Source organism: Eschrichtius robustus, chromosome 2 (assembly GCF_028021215.1).
Source record: "Eschrichtius robustus isolate mEscRob2 chromosome 2, mEscRob2.pri, whole genome shotgun sequence".
Lineage (NCBI taxonomy): Eukaryota > Metazoa > Chordata > Mammalia > Artiodactyla > Eschrichtiidae > Eschrichtius > Eschrichtius robustus.
In genome coordinates, this window is record NC_090825.1 from 110,535,520 (window position 1) to 110,556,363 (window position 20,844).

The following is a 20,844-nucleotide window of genomic DNA, read 5'->3' on the forward strand; positions in this document are numbered from 1 at the left end:
TAGTGGAATCTGTTTTCCCTGTAACCACGAGCTCAAGAAGGAAAAAAAGAGCCATGTATCTTATGAATGAATGGCCTTATCTGTTTCCTGGGTAACACCTCTAAGAATAATGTTCTGCAGAGATTGACTTTCACTTGAGGAGCAAGTACTCAGTCTTTGGGTTCTTCCTAGCTTGGGGCTTTGAAATTTTGAAATCTAAACATTCTTTCCCACTGTCCTTTTTTGACAATTGATTTTGGTTTTCTCTTCTCTCTCTAAATTTGTCCTTCTTCTTCCTTACATTTTCTTCTTTGTGCATTCTCTTTGCCTTTTGTTCACGGTTTAGTACTAGATGAGCAGGGACAGGGGGTCTGGAGGGGGTGAGGGATGTTGGTGAGCACTTCGGTGAGCCAGCCTTGTTTCAGAGAGTTGAAAAGAGCTTCCTGCATCTCAGCTCTGTCTTCTTCCAGTTCTCAGAACGGTGATTGCTCTTCAGTCACACCAAGATCTGACTCAAAAACGTATTTTTAAATATCCATGGTTTCTCCTTATATTGCAGCCAGCCCTGATAATGCTTGTTAGCACCTGTCACCAGCTCTCCCAAGTGTACCCATCCCATCAAGTTCACAGACACATTTCAACAAGACCCTATAATGCAGGGAAGTTGCATGAACACTGTGATGGGGAGAGTTGGGAATAGCCAGGCCTAGCAGTCTCACAGTCTCCCCCTCCCTCCCCTGAACATTCCCCGTAGCCGTAGTGTCCATCTGTTTGTCCATCTGCTGAAATGAGAAACATTCATGCACTGATTTCAAACAAACCAAAAGGGAAAAAAAAGAAAAAGAAAAAATCCCTCTTCTTTCTAGCTGAACAAAAATGTGCAGTTATACTTGACACTTGAAAACGCAGTAGTGAATGTAGAACGAGCCTGTCTGTATACCTGGTAGCTCTCTCTCGCTTTGTTTTTCCTCACCAGTATTCTGCCTCACGTTTGCTTCTGTGATGGTTATATTGCCTAGCAAGCACACCTGTGGTTGTGAAAATAGTATAGCAAAAAAGAAAAAACCCTGGTTATTGATGTACTCGATCTGTGTATGTCTTTTAAACAGTTCTAGTTTCCACCTTACATGGAATAATCAGGAAAAGTGTAAAAACTCAAAAGTGAAATAAAAAATTTTATCAGTTAAAAAAAAACATATGATCATCTCAATAGATGCAGAAAAAGCTTTTGACAAAATTCAACACCCATTTATGATAAAAACTCTCCAGAAGTCGGCACAGAGAGAACTTACCTCAACATAATAAAGGCCATGTATAACAAACCCACAGCTAACATCATTCTCAACAGTGAAAAGCTAAAAGAATTTCCTCTAAAATCAGGAACAAGACAAGGATGTCCACTGTGACCACTTTTTTCAACATAGTTTTGGAATTCTTAGCCACGGCAATCAGAGAAGAAAAAGAAATAAAAGGAATACAAATTGGAAAAGAAGAAGTAAAACTGTCACTGTTTGCAGATGACATGATACTATACATACAAAATCCTAAAGATGCTACCAGAAAACTACTAGAGCTCATCAATGAATTCGGTAAAGTTGCAGGATACAAAACTAATACGCGGAAATCTGTTGCATTTCTATACACTAACAATGAAAGATCAGAAAGAGAAATTAAGGAAACAATCCCATTTACCATCACATCAAAAAGAATAAAATACCTAGGAATAAACCTACCTAAGGAGCCAAAAGACCTGTACTCAGAAAACTATAGATACTGATGAAAGAAATCAAAGATGACACAAACTGATGGAGAGATATACCATGTTCTTGGATTGGAAGAATCAATATTGTCAAAATGACTATACTACCCAAAGCAATCTACAGATTCATTGCAATCCCTATCAAATTACCAATGGCATTTTTCACAGAACTAGAACAAAATATTTTTTAATTTGTATGGAAACACAAAAGACCCCGAATAGACAAAGCAATCCTGAGAAAAATAAATGAGCTGGAGGAATCGGGCTCCTTGACTTCAGACTATACTACAAACCTACAGTCATCAAAACAGTATGGTACTGGCACAAAAACAGAAATACAGATCAATGGAACAGGATACAAAGGCCAGAGATAAATCCATGCACCTGTGGTCAATTAATCTATGACAAAGGAGGCAAGACTATACAATGGAGACAAGACAGTCTCTTCAAAAAGTGGTGCTGGGAAAAACTGGACAGCTACATGTAAAAGAATGAAATTAGAACATTCTTCAACACCATACACAAAAATAAACTCAAAATGGATTAAAGACCTAAATACAAAGCTGAATATTATAAAACTCTTAGAGGAAAACATAGGCAGAACACTCTTTGACATAAATTGCAGCAAGATTTGTTTGGATCCACCTCCCAATGAAAATAAAAACAAAAATAAACAAGTGGGACCTAATGAAACTTAAAAACTTTTGCACAGCAAAGGAAACCATAAACAAAATGAAAAGACAACTTACAGAATGGGAGAAAATATTTGCAAATGAAGTGACTGACAAGGGATTACTCTCCAAAATATACAAACAGTTCATGCAGTTCTGTATCAAAAAAACAAACAACCCAACCAAAAAATGGGCAGAAGACCTAAATAGACAGTTCTCCAAAGAAGACATACAGATGGCCAAAAAGCACATGAAAAGGTACTCAATATCGCTAATTATTAGAGAATTGGATATCAAAACTACAATGAAGTATCACCCCACACCGGTCAGAATGGCTATCATCAGAAAGTCTACAAACAGTAGATGCTGGAGAGGGTGTGCAGAAAAAGGAACCCTCCTTCACTGTTGGTGGGAATGTAAATTGGTACAGGCACTATGGAAAACAGTATGGAGATTCCTTAAAAAACTAAAAATAGGAACTTTCCTGGCAGTCCAGTGGCTAGGACTTCACCTTCCAATGCAGGGGGTGCGGGTTCGATCCCTGGTCAGGGAGCTGGGATCCCACATGCCTCATGGCCAAAAAACCAAAACAGAAGCAATATTGTAACAAATTCAATAAAGACTTTAAAAAGGGTCCACATCAAAAAAAAAAAAAAAAAAAAACCTAAAAATAGAACTACCATACAATCCAGTGATCCCATTCCTGGGCATATATCCAGAGAAAACCATCATTCGAAAAGATATATGCACCCCAATGTTAACTGCAGCGCTATTTACAATAGTCAAGACATGGAAGCAACCTAAATGTCCATCAACAGAGGAATGGATAAAAAAATGGGGTACATATACACAATGGAATATTACTCAGCCATAAAAAAGAATGAAACAATGCCATTTGCAGCAACATAGATGGACCTAGAGATTATCATACTAAGTGAAGTCAGCCAGAGAAAGACAAATATCATATGATATCACTTATATGTGGAATCTAAAAAAAAAAATTATACAAATGAACTTATTTACAAAACAGGAACAGAGTCACAGACTTCAGAAACAAACTTATGGTTACCAGAGGGGAAACGTGGTGAGGAGGGATAAATTAGGAGTTTGGGATTAACATATACATATACTATATATATAAAATAGATAATCAACAAGGACATACTGTATAGCACAGGGAGCTCTACGCAATATTCCGTAATAATCTATATGGGAAAAGAATCTGAAAAAGAATGGATATATGTATACGTATAACTGAATCACTTTGCTGTACACCTGAAACTAACACAACATTGTAAATCAACTATACTCCAATATAAAATAAAAATTAAATTAGGGCTTCCCTGGTGGCACAGTGGTTGAGAATCTGCCTGCCAATGCAGGGGACACGGGTTCGAGCCCTGGTCTGGGAGGATCCCACATGCCGCGGAGCGACTAAGCCCGTGAGCCACAATTGCTGAGCCTGCGCGTCTGGAGCCTGTGCTCCGCAACGGGAGAGGCCACGATAGTGAGAGGCCTGCGCACCGCGATGAAGAGTGGCCCCCACTTGCCGCAACTAGAGAAAGCCCTCGCACAGAAACGAAGACCCAACACAGCCATAAATAAATAAATCAAATAAAATAAAAAAATTAAATTAAAAATTTTTTTAAATAAAAAGGTTACTAATTTACAATATTAGAGCTGAGAAAGGAGGACCAGGAATCCCCTAAAATTAAAGAATCTCATCTTATTTTCAGAGATGAGAGTCCAAATTTCTAATTTTTAAATGCCAAACTTAACAAATCTAATGCTATCATTTTGTTCAATATGAACTTTTCTTAAAATGTTAGTTTTTAAAAACTAAAAATTACCTGAGATTTTACCCAGTCTCCTCGTTTCCAAACTATATATTTAAAATGGCAGAAGGTCCACCAAAAAACCTACATATTTATAGCAGCTTTATTCATAACTGCCAAAACTTGGAAGCAACCAAGATGTCCTTCAGTAGGCAGGTTAACAGATAAACAGTACATAAGGACAATGGAATATTATTCACTGATAAAAAGAGATGAGTTAACAAGCCACGAAAAGGCATGGAGGAAACCTAAGTGCATGTTACTAAGTGAAAGTTACCAATCTGAAAAGGCAACATACTATATAGAGTGAAACAATTTTGTATGATACTACAATGGTGGATACACGTCATTATATATTTGTCCAAACCCACAGAATGTACAAAACCTAGAGTGAACCCTAATGTAAACTATGGGCTCTGGATGATAATGATGTGTCAATACAGGGTCATCAATTTTAACAAATGTAACCATTACGGTGCAGGATGTTGACAGTGGAGGAGGTGTGCATTCTGGGGGACTAGGGATATACGGGAACTCTGTACTTTGCTCAATTTTACTGTGAACATAAAATTGCGCCAAAAATAGTTTATTAATTATATAAAACTTTTTTAAATGGTAGAAGGATTACGTACTTGTTATTGAGAGTCCAAACAGTTACAGCTAAGCTACATTTGAATAATGCACAGTAAACTGCATTCTATATTACAGAATTCTATGGGACTTCCCTGGTGGTCCAGTGGTTAAGATCCCATGCTCCCAATGCAGGGGGCACGGATTTGATCCCTGGTCAGGGAACTAATATCCCATGTGCCGCACAGCACAGCCAAATAAATAAACAAACAAACAAATATGGAATAGAACAAACAATCCAGAAATAAGCCCACACATTTGTGGTCAGTTGAATTTTGACAAAAGCACCAAGTTAATTCAATAGGGAAAGAATAGTCTTCTCAACAAATGGTGCTGTAACAACTGGATATCCATAGGCAACAAGGGAAAAAAAGGGGGCAGGGGGGAGAAAGAAAGAAAAAAACTCAGACCCTCACCTCACACCATATATAAAAATTAACTCAAAATGGACCAGAGACTTAAATGTAAGACCTAAAATGTTTACAACTTCTAGATAAAAACATAAGAGAAAATCTTTGTGGTCTTGGGTTTGGAAAAAATTTCTGAGCTATGTCACCAAAAGCATGTGATAAAAGAAAACTTAATAGCTGAACTTAAGTAAAATACAAAACTTTTCTCTTCAAAAAAACATCACTAAGAAAATGAAAAGACAAGCCACAGACTGGGAAAAATATTTTCAAATCACATATCTGATCACAGATATGAATCCAGAATATATAAAGAGCATGACTCAATAATAAGAACACAGGCAACCAATTTTTAAAATGGGTAAGATATTTTAAGAGATATTTTACCAAGAAGACATACAAATGTCCAATAAGTACACAAACAGATGTTCAATGTTGTTAATCATTAGGGAAATACAAGTTAAAACAATGAGCTACCACTATAGATCCTCTATAATAGCTATAATTAAAAAGAACGAGAGTCTAAATGTTGGTGAAGATGTGAAGAAACTGGAACTCTCATACCATACTGCTGGGAAAAAAGTAGTACAATCACCACTGTGGAAAACGGTTTTGCAGTTTCTTCAAAAGATAAACATACGTTAACCATAAGACCCAGCAATTTCACTCCTAGGTATCTACCCAAGAGAAACTTTGAAACGTATCTGCACAATGACTTACAAAAGAATGTTCCTGGGACTTCCCTGGTGGTCCAGTGGTTAAGAATTGGTCTTGCAATGCAGGGGATGCTGGTTCGATCCCTGGTCAGAGAAGTAAGATCCCTCAAGCTGCGGGGCAACTAAGCCCAATGCGCCACAACTACTGAGCCCACGTGCCACAATCAGAGAGCCTGTGCACCACAACTAATGAGCCCATGCGCTCTGGAGCCCACACGCCACAACTAGAGAGAAGCCCATGCACCACAAAGAGCCCGTGTGCTGCAACTAAGACCCGACACAGCCAAAAAATAAATAAATATTTTAAAGAAAAGAATGTTCCTAACAGCATTATTCTTAATAGTCAAAAAACTGCAATCATTCAAATTCTCATCAAAGACCATAAAAAGTGGTATATTCATACCACAGAATACAACTTAACAATAAAAAGGAACTACTGATAAATGCAACAACATGGATGGCCCTCAAAAATATTACACTAAGTCAAAGAAAACAGATAAAGACAAAATAGTGTCTGATTTGATTTATACGAAATTTTGAGGAAAGGCAAAACTGTAGACAGAAAGCAGGTCCATGGTTGCCTGGGGGTGGGACTGCACATGGACATGAAAGAACTTATGGAGGTGATAAAACTGATGGTTTCACAACTGTATGTATTTACTAAAACTTAAACTGTACAATTCGATTGCACAATTACAATGGTTGAATTCACTGGGTGTTATTAATAGCTTGATAAAAGTTGTTTAAAAGTAAACTACAGGGGGGAGGAGTCAAGATGGCGGTGTGGGAAGACATAGAGTTAGCATCTCCCCACAACTAATGCGCCTGCGGGCCGCTGGTGGAGGGCTCTGACCCCCAAGGAGACAGGAGGAACCCCAAAGTGAACAGGTAGGACATACGGGGACCAAAGGGGGAGGAGAAGTGGAGGCCAGACAACATCAGCACCCCTGAGGCCAGGGAGATCAGGAGAGGCAAGTGGGAGGCGCCCTCCGGGAGGAACGGAAGAGGAGCAGAAGTCAACTGCCCCACCCAATTGGGCATGGGGAGCCTGCTGAGCTCCCAGGCCAGTCCCCTCCAATCCAAAGCCCCCTCCAGGCTGCGTGGGTCCTGGTGGCATAGGAGGGAGGCCAGGGAGATCAGGAGAGGCAGGCGGGTGGGGCCCTCCCAGACCCCACACTGAGAAGCAGGAGAGGAGAGGAGGGTGTTTGCCCCGCCGACTTGAGCCCAGGAAGCCTGCTAGGCTCCCAGGTGAGGTCCCCTGCCCTCTAAGACCAGGGTCGGGGGCACGCCTGGGCCCCTTCTGTTCCTTGAGCCTAAGCCCCACCCCCACACAGCCCCCAGGGCCTTTTCCAGCCCCATAGGTCCTGAGCACTGGCCCTGCCCACCACCCAAACCTCACCCTTGATAGGCCCCACTCTCCACAGCCAAGGCCTTCCCCCTCCTCCTTTTTTTTTCTTTCCTTCCTCCTTTTTCACTATTGTGGTACTGAGTTACCTTCTGGTTGTTGATTCATCTATATTTTTATTTTTATATTCTGTCTAACATACCTGTTAATTTCCTAGTCTAATTTTATTTTTTACTTTGTTATTTTTCTCTTTAAAAAAAATTTTTTTTTGCCACCCACGTGGCTTGCAGGATCTTGATTTGCGAGCCTGGGGTCAGGGGGAAGCTCCTGCGGTAGGAGCTCCAAGTCAGAACCAATGGACTAACAGAGAACCTCAGACCCCAGGGAATATTCATCAGAGTGAGGTCTCACAGAGTTCCTCGTCTCAGCACCAAGACCCAGCTCTACCCAATAGCCTACAAACTACAGTGTTGGAAGCCTCAGGCCAAACAACCGGTAAAACAGGAACACAATCCCACTCTTTAAAAAAAAAAAAAAAAATGAGATGGCAAAAAATATGTCACAGATTAAGGAGCAAGGTAAAAACCTACAAGACCAAATAAATGAAAAGGAAATAGGCAATCTACCTGAAAAAGAATTCAGAGTAATGATAGTAAAGATGATCCAGATCTCAGAAATAGAATGGAGGCACAGATTGAGAAAATACAAGAAATGTTCAACAAAGATCTAGAAGAACTAAAGAACAAACAAACAGAGATGAACAACACAATAACTGAAATGAAAAATACACTAGAAGGAATCAATAACAGAATAACGGAGGCAGAAGAACGAATAAGGGAGCTGGAAGAAATAACTGCCAAGGAGCAGAATAAAGAAAAAAGAATGAAAAGAATTGAAGACAATCTCAGAGACCTCTGGGACAACACTAAACACACCAACATTCGAATTATAGGGGTCCCAGAAGAAGAAGAGAAAAAGAAACGGTCTGAGAAAATATTTGAAGATATTATAGTGGAAAACTTCCCTAACATGGGAAAGGAAATAGTCACCCAAGTCCAGGAAGCACAGAAAGTCCCACACAGGATAAACCCTAGGAGAAACACACCAAGACACATACTAATCAAACTAATAAAAATTAAATTCAAAGAAAAAGTATTAAAAGCAGCAAGGGAAAAACAAAAAATAACATACAAAGGAATCCCCAAAAGGTTATCAGCTGATTTTTCAGCAGAAACTCTGCAGGCCAGAAGGGAGTGGCAGGATATACTTAAAGTGATGAAAGAGAAAAACCTACAACCAAGATTACTCTACCCAGCAAGGATCTCATTCAGATTTGATGCAGAAGTCAAAAGCTTTTCAGACAAACAAAAGCTAAGAGAATTCAGCACCACCAAACCAACTTTACAACAAATGCTAAAAAAAATTCTCTACGTGGGAAACACAAGAGAAGAAAAAGACCAACAAAAACAAACCCAAAACAGTTAAGAAAATGGTAATAGGAACATACATATCAATAATAATCTTGAATGTAAATGGATTAAATGCCCCAACCAAAAGACACAGACTGGCTGAATGGATACAAAAACAAGACCCATATATACGCTGTCTACAAGAGACCCACTTCAGACCTAGGGACACGTACAGACTGAAAGTGAAGGGATGGAAAAAGATATTCCATGCAAATGGAAATCAAAAGAAAGCTAGAGTAGCAATACTCATATCAGATAAAATAGACTTTAAAATAAAGACTGTTACAAGAGATAAGGAGGGACGCTACATAATGATCAAAGGATCAATTCAAGAAGAAGATATAACAATTATAAATGTTTATGCATCCAACATAGGAGCACCTCAATACATAAGGCAAATGCTAACAACCATGAAAGGAGAAATCGACAGTAACACAATATTGTAGGGGCCTTTAACACCTCACTTACACCAATGGACGGATCATCCAAACAGAAAATAAATATGGAAACACAAGCTTTAAATGACACAGTAGACCAGATAGATTTAATTGATATTTATAGAACATTCCACCCAAAAGTGGCTGAATACACTTTCTTCTCAAGTGCACATGGAATATTCTCCAGGACAGATCACATCTTGGGTCACAAATCAAGCCTTGGAAAATTTAAGAAAATTGAAATCGTATCAAGCATCTTTTCTGACCACAATGCTATGAGACTGGAAATCAATTACAAGAAAAAAACTGTAAAAAAAACAAATATATGCAGGCTAAACAGTGCACTACTAAATAACCAAGAGATCACTGAAGAAATCAAAGAAGAAATTAAAAAATACATAGAAACAAATAACAACGAAAACATGACAACCCAAAACCTACGGGACGCAGCAAAAGCAGCTCTAAGAGGGAAGTTTATAGCAATTCAATCTCACCTCAAGAAACAAGAAAAACCTCAAATAAACAATCTAACCCTACATGTAAATCAACTAGAGAAAGAAGAACAAAGAAAACCCAAAGTCAGTAGAAAGAAAGAAAGAAATAAAGATCAGAGCAGAAATAAATGAAACAGAAATGAAGAAAACAATAGCAAAGATCAATAAAACTAAAAGCTGGTTCTTTGAGAAGATAAACAAAATTGATAAACCCTTAGCCAGACTCGTCAAGAAAAAAAGGGAGAGGACGCAAGTCAATAAAATTAGAAATGAAAAAGGAGAAATCACAACTGACACTGCAGAAATACTAAAGGATTATAAGAGACTACTACAAACAACTATATGCCAATAAAATGGACAACCACGAAGAAATGAACAAATTCTTGGAAAGGTACAATTTTCCAAGACTGAACCAGGAAGAATTAGAAAATATAAACAGATGTATCACAAGTTATGAAACTGAAACTGTAATTAAAAAGCTTCCAACAAACAAAAGTCCAGGACCAGATGGTTTCACAGGCGAATTCTATCAAACATTTAGAGACGAGCTAACACCAATCCTTCTCAAACTCTTCCAAAAAATTGCAGAGGGAGAAACACTCCCAAATTCATTCTACAAAGCCACCATCACCCTGATACCAAAACCAGAAAAAGATATCACAAAAAAAGAAAATTATAGACCAGTATCACTGATGAACATAGATGCAAAAATCCTGAACAAAATACTAGCAAATATAATCCAACAGCACATTAAAAGGATCATACACCATGATCAAGTGGGATTTATCCCAGGGATGTAAAGATTCTTCAATATATGCAAATCAATCAATGTGATACACCACGTTAACACATTAAGGAATAAAAACCATATGGTCATCTCAATAGATGCAGAAAAAGCTTTTGACAAAATTCAACACCCATTTATGATAAAAACTCTCCAGAAAATGGGCATAGAGGGAAACTACCTCAACATAATAAAGGCCATATATGACAAACCCACAGTAAGCATCATACTCAATGGTGAAAAACTGAAAGCATTTCCACTAGGATCAGGAAGAAGACAAGGATGTCCACTCTCACCACTCTTACCCAACACAGTTTTGGAAGTCCTAGCCACAGCAATCAGAGAAGAAAAAGAAATAAAAGGAATACAAATTGGAAAAGAAGAAGTAAAACTGTCACCGTTTGCAGATGACATGATACTATACATACAAAATCCTAAAGATGCTACCAGAAAACTACTAGAGCTCATCAATGAATTCGGTAAAGTTGCAGGATACAAAACTAATACGCGGAAATCTGTTGCATTTCTATACACTAACAATGAAAGATCAGAAAGAGAAATTAAGGAAACAATCCCATTTACCATCACATCAAAAAGAATAAAATACCTAGGAATAAACCTACCTAAGGAGCCAAAAGACCTGTACTCAGAAAACTATAGATACTGATGAAAGAAATCAAAGATGACACAAACTGATGGAGAGATATACCATGTTCTTGGATTGGAAGAATCAATATTGTCAAAATGACTATACTACCCAAAGCAATCTACAGATTCAGTGCAATCCCTATCAAACTACCAACGGCATTCTTCACAGAATTAGAACAAAAAAATCTTACAATTTGTATGGAAACACAAAAGACCCCAAATAGCCAAAGCAATCTTGAGAAAGAAAAATGGAGTTGGAGGAATCAGGCTCCCCGACTTCAAACTATACCATAAAGTTACAGTAATCAAGACAGTATGGTACTGGCACAAAAACAGAAATATAGATCAGTGGTACAGGATAGAATGCCCAGAGTTAAACCCACACACATATGGTCACCTAATTTACGACAAAGGTGGCAAGAACATACAACGGAGAAAAGACAGCCGCTTCAATAAGTGGTGCTGGGAAAACTGGACAGCTACGTGTAACAGGATGAAATTAGAACACTACGTAACACCATACACAAAAATAAACTCCAAATGGATTAAAGACTTAAATGTAAGAACAGACACTATAAAACTTTTAGAGGAAAACATAGGAAAACCACTCTTTGACATAAACCACAGCAAGATCTTTTTTGACCCACTTCCTAGAGTAACAAATAAAAACAAAAATAAACAAATGGAACTTAATTAAACTTAAAAGCTTTTGCACAGCAAAGGAAACCATAAACAAGACAAAAAGACAACCCTCAGAATGGGAGAAAATATTTGCAAATGAAACGACAAACGACAAAAGAAACGACAAATTAATCTCCAAAATATACAAACAACTCATGGAGCTCAATATCAAGAAAACAAACAATCCAGTTAAAAAATGGGCAGAAGACCAAATAGACATTTCACCAAGGAAGACATACAGATGGCCAAGAGGCACATTAAAAGATGCTCAACATCACTAATTATTAGAGAAATGCAAATCAAAACTACAATGAGGTATCACCTCACGCTGGTCAGAATGGCCATTATCAAAAAAGCTAGAAACAATAAATGCTGGAAAGGGTGTGGTGAAAAGGGAACCCTCCTACACTGTTGGTGGGAATGTAAATGGATACAACCACTATGGACAACAGTATGGAGGTTCCTTAAAAAACTAAAAATAGAACTACCATATGACCCAGCAATCCCACTACTGGGCATATACCCTGAGAGAACCATAATTCAAAAAGAGACATGGACCACAATGTTCAGTGCAGCACTATTTACAATATCCAGGACATGGAATCAACCTAAATGTCCATCGACCAATGAATGGAAAAAGATGATGTGGCACATATATACAATGGAATATTGCTCAGCTATAAAAAGAAATGAAACTTAGTTATTTGTAGTGAGGTGGATGGACCTAGAGTCTGTCATACAGAGTGAAGTAAGTCAGAAAGAGAAAAACAAATACAGTATACTAACGCATATACATGGAATCTAAAAAAAATAAATAAAATGTTAGTGATGAACCTAGTTGAAAGGCAGGAATAAAGAGGTAGACGTAGAGAATGGACTTGATGACGTGGGGTGGGAGGGTGAAGCTGGGGCGAAGTGAGAGTGGCATCAACGTATATACACCACCGAATGTAAAACAGTTGGCTGGTGGGAAGTAGCAGCATAGCACAGGGAGATCAGCTCTGTGCTTGGCAATGACCTAGAGGGGTGAGGCAGGGAGGATGGGAGGGAGGCTCAAGAGGGAGGGTATACGGGGACATGTGTATGCATATGGCAGATTCCCTTTCTTGTGCAACAGAAGCTAACACGGTACTGTGAAGCAATTATACTCCAATAAAGATCTATTTAAAAAAGGAGTAAACTATATAAAGTACTCACCATTGTAGCCTTCAAGAACAGAATCAATAATAGGTCTGGCAGTTAAGTTATAAACATCTAGTTGTTTACTCTCTGGTCCAAAAACAGTATCAAAAGTAAACGTCTTTGGAGGTTCATTGGAAGAATCAGTCTTATGTACAGTGATAGTTCCCCTCATCTCATCCACACCGACAGCCTGTCTGTAGCACATTGATTTCTCTCTGTCATTGAGGGGCCGGCACCTAACCACCACCTTCACAGTATCACAGCTTTCCGGCTTCTCTGATTTACTGATCTGGTGGAGAAAATATTTACAAACAACGAAAAGAACATTTACTTTTACCTTCAACAGATTAAATTTAAAATTTGAAAAAGGCTACTTTGGCATCCTAGTGCCTTGCACACATTAAGCGCTCCATAAATAGTTGTTAAATGCAATTAAAGATCTTACAGATATATAGAAAAAGCTTATTAAAAAAGATATGAAAATAGTTTCTTTTACAATACAAATGAGGGGAGAGGAAATCTAATTTACATTTACAGTTAATGTTATTCAGGCAGAAAATGAGAGAGTATATTAGAGACTTGTCTTTCTGCACAAACTCCCTGACTTGCTCTGAGTTTCCTGCCTGTAGGAAAACACGTGCGAATATGGTTAATAACTTTAATCAAGAATCTAGTAATAGGTCCTCTGCTCCCCCTGAGACTTTTAGTTTTATTGATATTTTCTACAATGCATTAGTAAAAAAATTTTTTATCAAATAATATATCCTCATATAGTCTACTTTTTCTATAGAAGACAAGTGAAAGACAGAAAAGAAAGCCTGATGGCAGAAAAATGTTTTAGCTTGACTCTAACCTTATGAACATTTGTATATGTAAAGTTTCAAATTTTGAAATTTTATGATTAAGAATCTATATTAAAATACAATTATTAAAGTGAAGAAGTTCAACAGTTTGGTTGAACAGATATTAAATTCCTACTGTTTCAGATACTCTTCTAAGCATTAGAGAAACAAACGTGAGCCACTGTCATTGACAAGGAACAGATTATATCAATTCAACACACTTCTTTCCATCTCTACTTTCACCACCTTATTCTAGGTCACCATTATCTCGCCCCGAATTATAAGAGACTCCTACCTGTACTACTGCATCTAATTAGGTTCCCCTATAGTCTGTTCTCTACTTGGCAGTCAGTTTCAACACAAATCTAATTATGTCACTCTCCTACTTAAAACTCTTCAATGGTTTCCCACAGATCCTGGGATGAAGATCGAAATCCTTCAGGTGGTGTGTAAGATCTGATTCTGGCCCATGTCTACTTCTCCAGTTTTATTTCACAAGCTTGGCTTTCTTAGCCACAGCCACACTGGCTTTCTTTCAGGCCTTTTCTTGTCACCATGATCCCTCTCACCACACTCCTTCCCAAGTGCTGTTCCTTATGCCTAGAACATCCCCCACCCTCCTCTTCACTTACCCTGCAGACCTCAGCTCAACAGCCCCTTCATCTGGGAAGACTTCCCTGATTAGGTCAAATCCTTGTATAGGCCCTGATAGCACCTTTCTCTCTCCTTCTCCATCGGTTACAATTTTACTTTTTTTTTTTTGGCTCCTTATTTGATTAATGTCTGTGTCTCTATTTAACCCAGAAGTTCCAAACTGGTAGTCAGTCAAGGGGCTGAATTCAGCCCACAAATGTCTTTTGCTTGGCTTATATTATTTTAAAATCTTTTGAATTAGTTGCTAAAAATTAAAAATTGAGAAATTTCACAAAAATAACAATTTCTAGATTCTCCTGGAAAAAAATAGATGATCTGACATCTGTAGGTCAGCATTCCTACACGGCAACACTTAATTCACCAGAATCTATTTCTATCTATCGTATGCCACCCATCCACTTCACTCATTAATGTTAAGTGTCTTTGTCCCTGTATGTATGTATGGTTTTCACCTCCGCCCTAGAAGGCAAGCGTCTCTCTTCTCAAGTTCAAGAACCTGCCTGGTTTTCCTCAATATTGTATCTCCAGTCCTAGCATGGGGTTGGTGCCCAATAACTGTTGAATGAATTGATAAATAAATAGCAAGCAACAAGTAACAAATATTAAGCATTTAATGCTAAAAGTCAAGCACTGTCCTTCAAGTCTCCTGCGCATTCTTATCTCATCCTGATAACCCCAGAAAGAAAAGTTTAATTACGTAGGAACGAAGGGCCCAGAAAGATTAAATAATTATCCAAGGCCTCGCAACCAGTAAATAGCCAGCCACTGCTCAAGTGTTCTCCATTACCCTATAATGGACTTAGGACGCCTCCTTATTAGGTGCACGATAACAATCTGTGAAATCCTACAAGACAAACATACCACCACCAAACCACTCACCCCCCTCACGTAAATAGCCGGCCACAGCTCAAGTGTTCTCCATGACCCTATACTGGACTTACGACGGCCCCTTATTAAGTGCAAGTTAACAGTCTGTGAAATCCTACAAGACAAACATACCGCCACCCACCACTCACTCCCCTCACACACAAAGACACCTACGGGTTACATTCTGCACTGTAAGCTAGAGCACCACGAAGAGGAATGACAGCTCGAGTCAGCAGCCTGGGGTAGAGGCAGACAGCCCGTGCTTTACTGCCTTCCAGAGCTTGGCTCCTCGGCGTAGAGACCCCACAGGGTGAGAGGCATCCAAACCCGACCCTCCGCGGTTGCTCCTAGAGGCCCTACCCAGCGGACAGGGCTGGGAGCGAGAGCGCATCCTCTGGCACAGTGCCTTTATGTCAAGCAGCCCAGGCCTTGCGGGATGCAGCAGCAACGAAGACCGCAAGGCCTGCCGCGGGCCCCTCCCAGGGTCGGGTCGGCTGGACCCCCCCCCCCCCAGTCCAGGGCCCACCCGCCTGGCTCCCCAACCGCTTGGCCCGCCCGGCACTGCCCTGCCCTGCCCTGCCCTGCCCTGCCCCGCCCCACCCCGGCCGCCCGCCTGCTCTGCGCCTCCATGGTAACGGCCGCGCCACCCGGCCAGGCCGCAGGGATGAGGAGGAACCCCAGCGGCTGAGTGACCCCACTCACCGGCATCGTTGCTTCCTCCCGTGCTCGGCGGACGTCCCCGCCCGGGGTGCAGTCCAATGACGCCGGGTTCGCAGGAGAGGCGAGTCAGAGATTATCGAAACACTGCCTGGGCGCTCCCGAGACTGCGGCTCCTCTGGCGAGAGCGCGCTGTGCGCAGGCGCACCCCGAGCTCGCCCCGCCCCATCCCCTTGCCCGAGGCGTCTTCGGTCTCTTGCATTGCGCCTGCGCCGAGACTTTCCGAGTCCGTCTCCTAGGACGCCAGACGAGGCTGCGCCTGCGCAATGCCCCCATTCCACTGTGTTGGAAATTTGGCCTGATTTGGGGCTGGGAGACCTGCCTACCACCGGGGGTCGGGGGGGAGGGGGAGGAGGAGGCAATCCTAGACCGGCAACGCTCATCTTCTAGCACTTGCAATACTCCGAACATTAAAAACAACGATAGCAATTTTACATTGTGTCCCCTCTGAAGAGCCAAAAACTTTACATACATTATTGCGCTTGATTGCCAACTTGTTTATGACCTGTCTCACCATTAGGTGAGGTCGTGAGGGACTTTGTTGGTATTCTCACAATTACCTCCAGAGCCTAGAATACGACCTGGCACAGAGTAAGTTTTCAATAAATATTCGTGAAAGAAAGAATGATCTATCCTCTTTCTTGTCCGAACCTGTCTCTGAACACCACTCTGCTTGGATGTGTAATAGACATTTCAAGTTTACCGTGTCCAGAATTGAAACGTTGATTCCCGCTTCCCATCCCTGGCAGTACCCACATCACCCCTGTCAAACATAAAATAAATAAATAAGTAATTTAAAAGGCTAATCGCAATAAATGTAAGCTGAATTCTGACAATTTATGAGGTCAAAACCACAGTCTTTTTCTCTCATACTCAATACCCAATCTTCCTATAGAATTAGTTGTCTCCATCTTCAGAATAGAACCAGAATCCGACCACTTCTACCACCACCATCTCTCACCTGTGTTACTAAACAGCTCAGAACTGGTTTCCTTGCACTTCATCCTTGCCATCCTAGTCTACTTTCAACACAGGAGCCAGAGGGCTGGTGTTAAAACATGAATCCGATACTGTCTTTTCTCCGTTCAAAACCTGCCAATGATTTCTCATCTCACAGAATAAAAGTCACAGGCCCTCTCCGGGTTTCCTGCAATCTTCTCTCTTACTCATTATTGCAAGCTATCCCCCTTGCACCAGCTCCACCTGGCCTCCTTGATTCATCTGACATTGCAGGCATGGTTTCCTGTTAGAATACAAAGGCTTTTATGCTTGCAGCAGGAGCTAATAAAAATACTTAGTGTCAGCATACTGTTTTAAGTGCTTTAATTCCTTTTTAAATTATTAATTTAATTTACATTATAACCTTTTGAAATAGGTACTATTAGTCATTTTAATAGAAAACAGGAGTAACTATTTCACAGATCTAAAAAACTGAAGCATAGAGCCATTAAGTAACTTGTCCAAGGTCATACCTACAGGCAATGACAAAGCCCAGATCCAAATCCAGGCCCTGGAAAGCTCCCCCTGTAGATATCTGCTTGACTCCCTCACCTCCTTCAGAATATCTTTGTTCACACATCACCTTCTCAGTGAACCCTACCAATGATCTTTCTATTTAAAATTCCAACCTTCAGCCCCAGTCTTCTTATCTCCCCTCCCTACTTTATATTTCTTCATAGTACTTATCACTCTCTGATATACTGTAAATATGATATCAGCTTTATTGAGATATAATCATACATCATACAATTCACCAATTTAAATTGTACAATTCAATGATTTTTACTATATACAGAGTTGTGCAACCAAAACCACAATCAATTTTAAACATTTTCATCCCCCCAAAAAGAAACACTACACTCATAGCCATCATTCCTCCTTCCCCACCCCCCACCCCCCGGCAACATCCCAGCCCTAGGCAACCACCAATCTACTTTCTGTATCTATAGATTTGCCTATTTTGGACATTTCATATAAATGGAATTATATAATATGTGACCTTCTGTGAAATGACGTCTATCACTTAGAATAATGTTTTCAAGCTTCATCCCTTTTGTAACACATATCAGTAATCCTTTACATTTTATGGCTAAATAATGTTCCATTGTATGGATATACCACATATTTATCTATTTGTCAGTTGATGGACATTTGGGTTGTTTCCACTTTTTGGTACTATGGATAATGCTGCTACAAGTTTTTGTGTGAACGTTTCATTTCCCTTGAGTATATACTACAAGTGGAACTGATGGATCATTTGGTAACTCTAAATAACATTTTGAGGAATTGCCAAGTTGTTTTCCACAGTGGCTGTACCACCAGCAATGTATGAGGTTTATAATTTCTCCACATCCTCACCAACACTTGCTATTGTCTTACCTTTCTTATTACAGCCATGCTACTGGTATAAAATAGCATCTCATTGTGGTTTCTATTTGTACTTCCTTGATGACTAATGGTGTTGGACATCACTTCATGTGCTATTGACCATTTGAATATCTTCTTCAGAGAAATGTCTAGTCCCCCTTTGCCCTTTTCATCTGTCTTTTCATTATTAAGTTGTTAAGAATTCTTTATATATTCTAAATACAAGTCTCTTTTCAGATATATGATATACACATGCTTTCTATTATGTGTGTTGTCTTTTTAATTTCTGGATGCTGTTCTGTGTGCTCTTACATTTAGATCTATGATCTATTTTGAGTTATTTTTGTATATGATATGGTATAGGGATCCAGCTTCATTTTTCCACATGTGAATATTCATCTGTCCCATCACCATTTGCTGAAAAGACTGTTTTTCCCCCCACTGAATTATTGTGGCAACCTTGTCAAATATCAATTGGTCATAAATATGAGGGCTGTTTTCCAGACTCTCAATTTAATTCCATTGGTCTATATGTCTATCCAATACTATACAGTCCTTTTTTTTTTTTTTAAGGATTGGGCATTTTATTTTTTTATTTTTAATTTTATTTTATCTATTTATTTATTTGGCTGCACCGGATCTTAGTTGCAGCATGCCGGATCTTTTAGTTGTGACATGCAAACTCCTAGTTGCAGCATGTGAACTCTTAGTTGCGGTATGTGGGATCTAGTTCCCTGACCAGGGATCAAACCCAGGCTCCCTGCATTGGGAGCCCGGAGATTTAGCCACTGGACCACCAGGGAAGTCTCTATACTGTCTTGATTACTATAGGCTTGTAGTAAGTTTTAAAATCAGATACTGTGAAGCCTCCATCTTATTCTGCTTTTTCAGGATAGTTTTGGCCATTTTGAATTCTTTGCATGTTCATAGAAATTTTAGAAACACCTTGCCAATTTCTGCAAAAAAGACAGCTGGAAACTTAACAGGGATTATGTTCAATTTATAGATCAATTCAGGAAGTATTGCCATTTTAACAATTTAAATCTTCCAATTCATAAACACGGAATGTCTCTCCATGTATTATATTTAAGTCTTCTTTAATTTCTTTCCGTGATGTTCTGTAGTTTTCAACATAGAAGTATGCCCCCAAGGGTAACCACTACCTTGACTCTAACATTATAGTTCCCTTCTTTATACTTTGTATAAATAGAATCATACAGTATGAATCCTTTGTATCTGTCTCCCTACACTCAATATTGTTTGTGAGATTCTTCCTTATCGGGTATAGCAGTTCATTCTTTTTCAGTGTGGTGTAGTATCCCATTGTGTGAATATACCACAATTTGTTTATCCCATTCAACTGTTGATGGACATTTGGGTTGTATCCAGTTTGGGGCTATTACAAATAGTGCTGCTGTGAACATCATGCCTTTTGGCGCACACACATGCATTTCTGTTGGACATTTACTTAGGAGTGGATTTGCTGGGATTTCCATATATTCTACTCGTGTTTATTGTCTGTTTCCTGACTAGAATATAAGTTCCACGTCTATTCTATTCACTGTTATGTCCCAGCGCCTAACGCATTGCAGGGCTTCAATAAATTCCCTTCTCCAGGGTGGCGTGGTCACCAGCTGCTTCATCCCGGGCTAGGGACTCCGCTCGGGACTCTGCGCCTGGGGCGCGGGCCTTGGGTGGGGAAAGAGGCACCCAGTGGAGGGACGTGGGGGTGGAGTAAGAGCCCGCCCCGCCCCGCCCGGTCCCGTGGCAGCCCCAGCTGCAAGTCCCGGGCGCTGGGTTAGAAAAAGCCGGGCTAAGCCGGGACCCAGACCCGGGATCTGGCGTTGCCATGGCTTCCGGCGGGCGGCCCGCGCCGGAGACGTCCGCCTCGGAGATAAGATCCATCCGGCGTCCAGGTGAGAGTCCGGACGAAAGTCTGGGCGAAACAGTCCTTCGCTGTCTTCTCCCGCCGCCTCCGTGGAACGTCTCTCTCCCCGCGGCGATCCGGAGAAGTTTCCCGGAGGCTTGCCTGCGCGGAGCGGTCAGTCTCCCGGAGCCGTCGTGGACCAGACCCATGCGGGGGGCAATGCGGCCTCGGCCAGCTGCGCACCCCGCCCCCGGCGCCGCTCTGGGGCCACCGCCCCCGCCGCCCCCAGTTCCCAGCCGGCCCGGGCTGGTGCCGAGCGAGTGGGGAGGCGTCCTGGACGAGCTGCAGCTGGATGCCCACCTGACCCAGGCCCAGGGCCGCGAGGCGCGCCTGTGGCTGGGGGGCCGACTCCAGGTACCGGTTCCCGCGGGGGCCCCTCCCGAGAGCACGTTCATCCTCTTCCTCACGCGCGCACGGGACGCGGCCGGGTTCC

At 40.7% G+C, this 20,844-nt stretch overlaps 1 protein-coding gene across 3 annotated transcripts in view; it reads right to left on the minus strand.

Annotated features, from left to right (window-relative positions):
- The window catches only part of KIF3A (kinesin family member 3A), an 89,380-nt gene extending 73,146 nt beyond the window's left edge, over positions 1-16,234 (minus strand). For all 3 annotated transcript variants that reach the window (XR_011073107.1, XM_068535853.1, XM_068535854.1), the window contains exons 1-2: positions 16,103-16,234; positions 13,053-13,326 (exon numbers count right to left, since the gene is read on the minus strand). Coding sequence is in view for 2 of the 3 variants with exons in the window: in XM_068535853.1 (XP_068391954.1) it covers positions 13,053-13,326; positions 16,103-16,108 (280 nt within the window). In the remaining variant the exon portion in view is untranslated. The remainder of the gene's footprint in view (positions 1-13,052; positions 13,327-16,102) is intronic.
- Between the last annotated feature and the right edge of the window lie 4,610 nt (positions 16,235-20,844).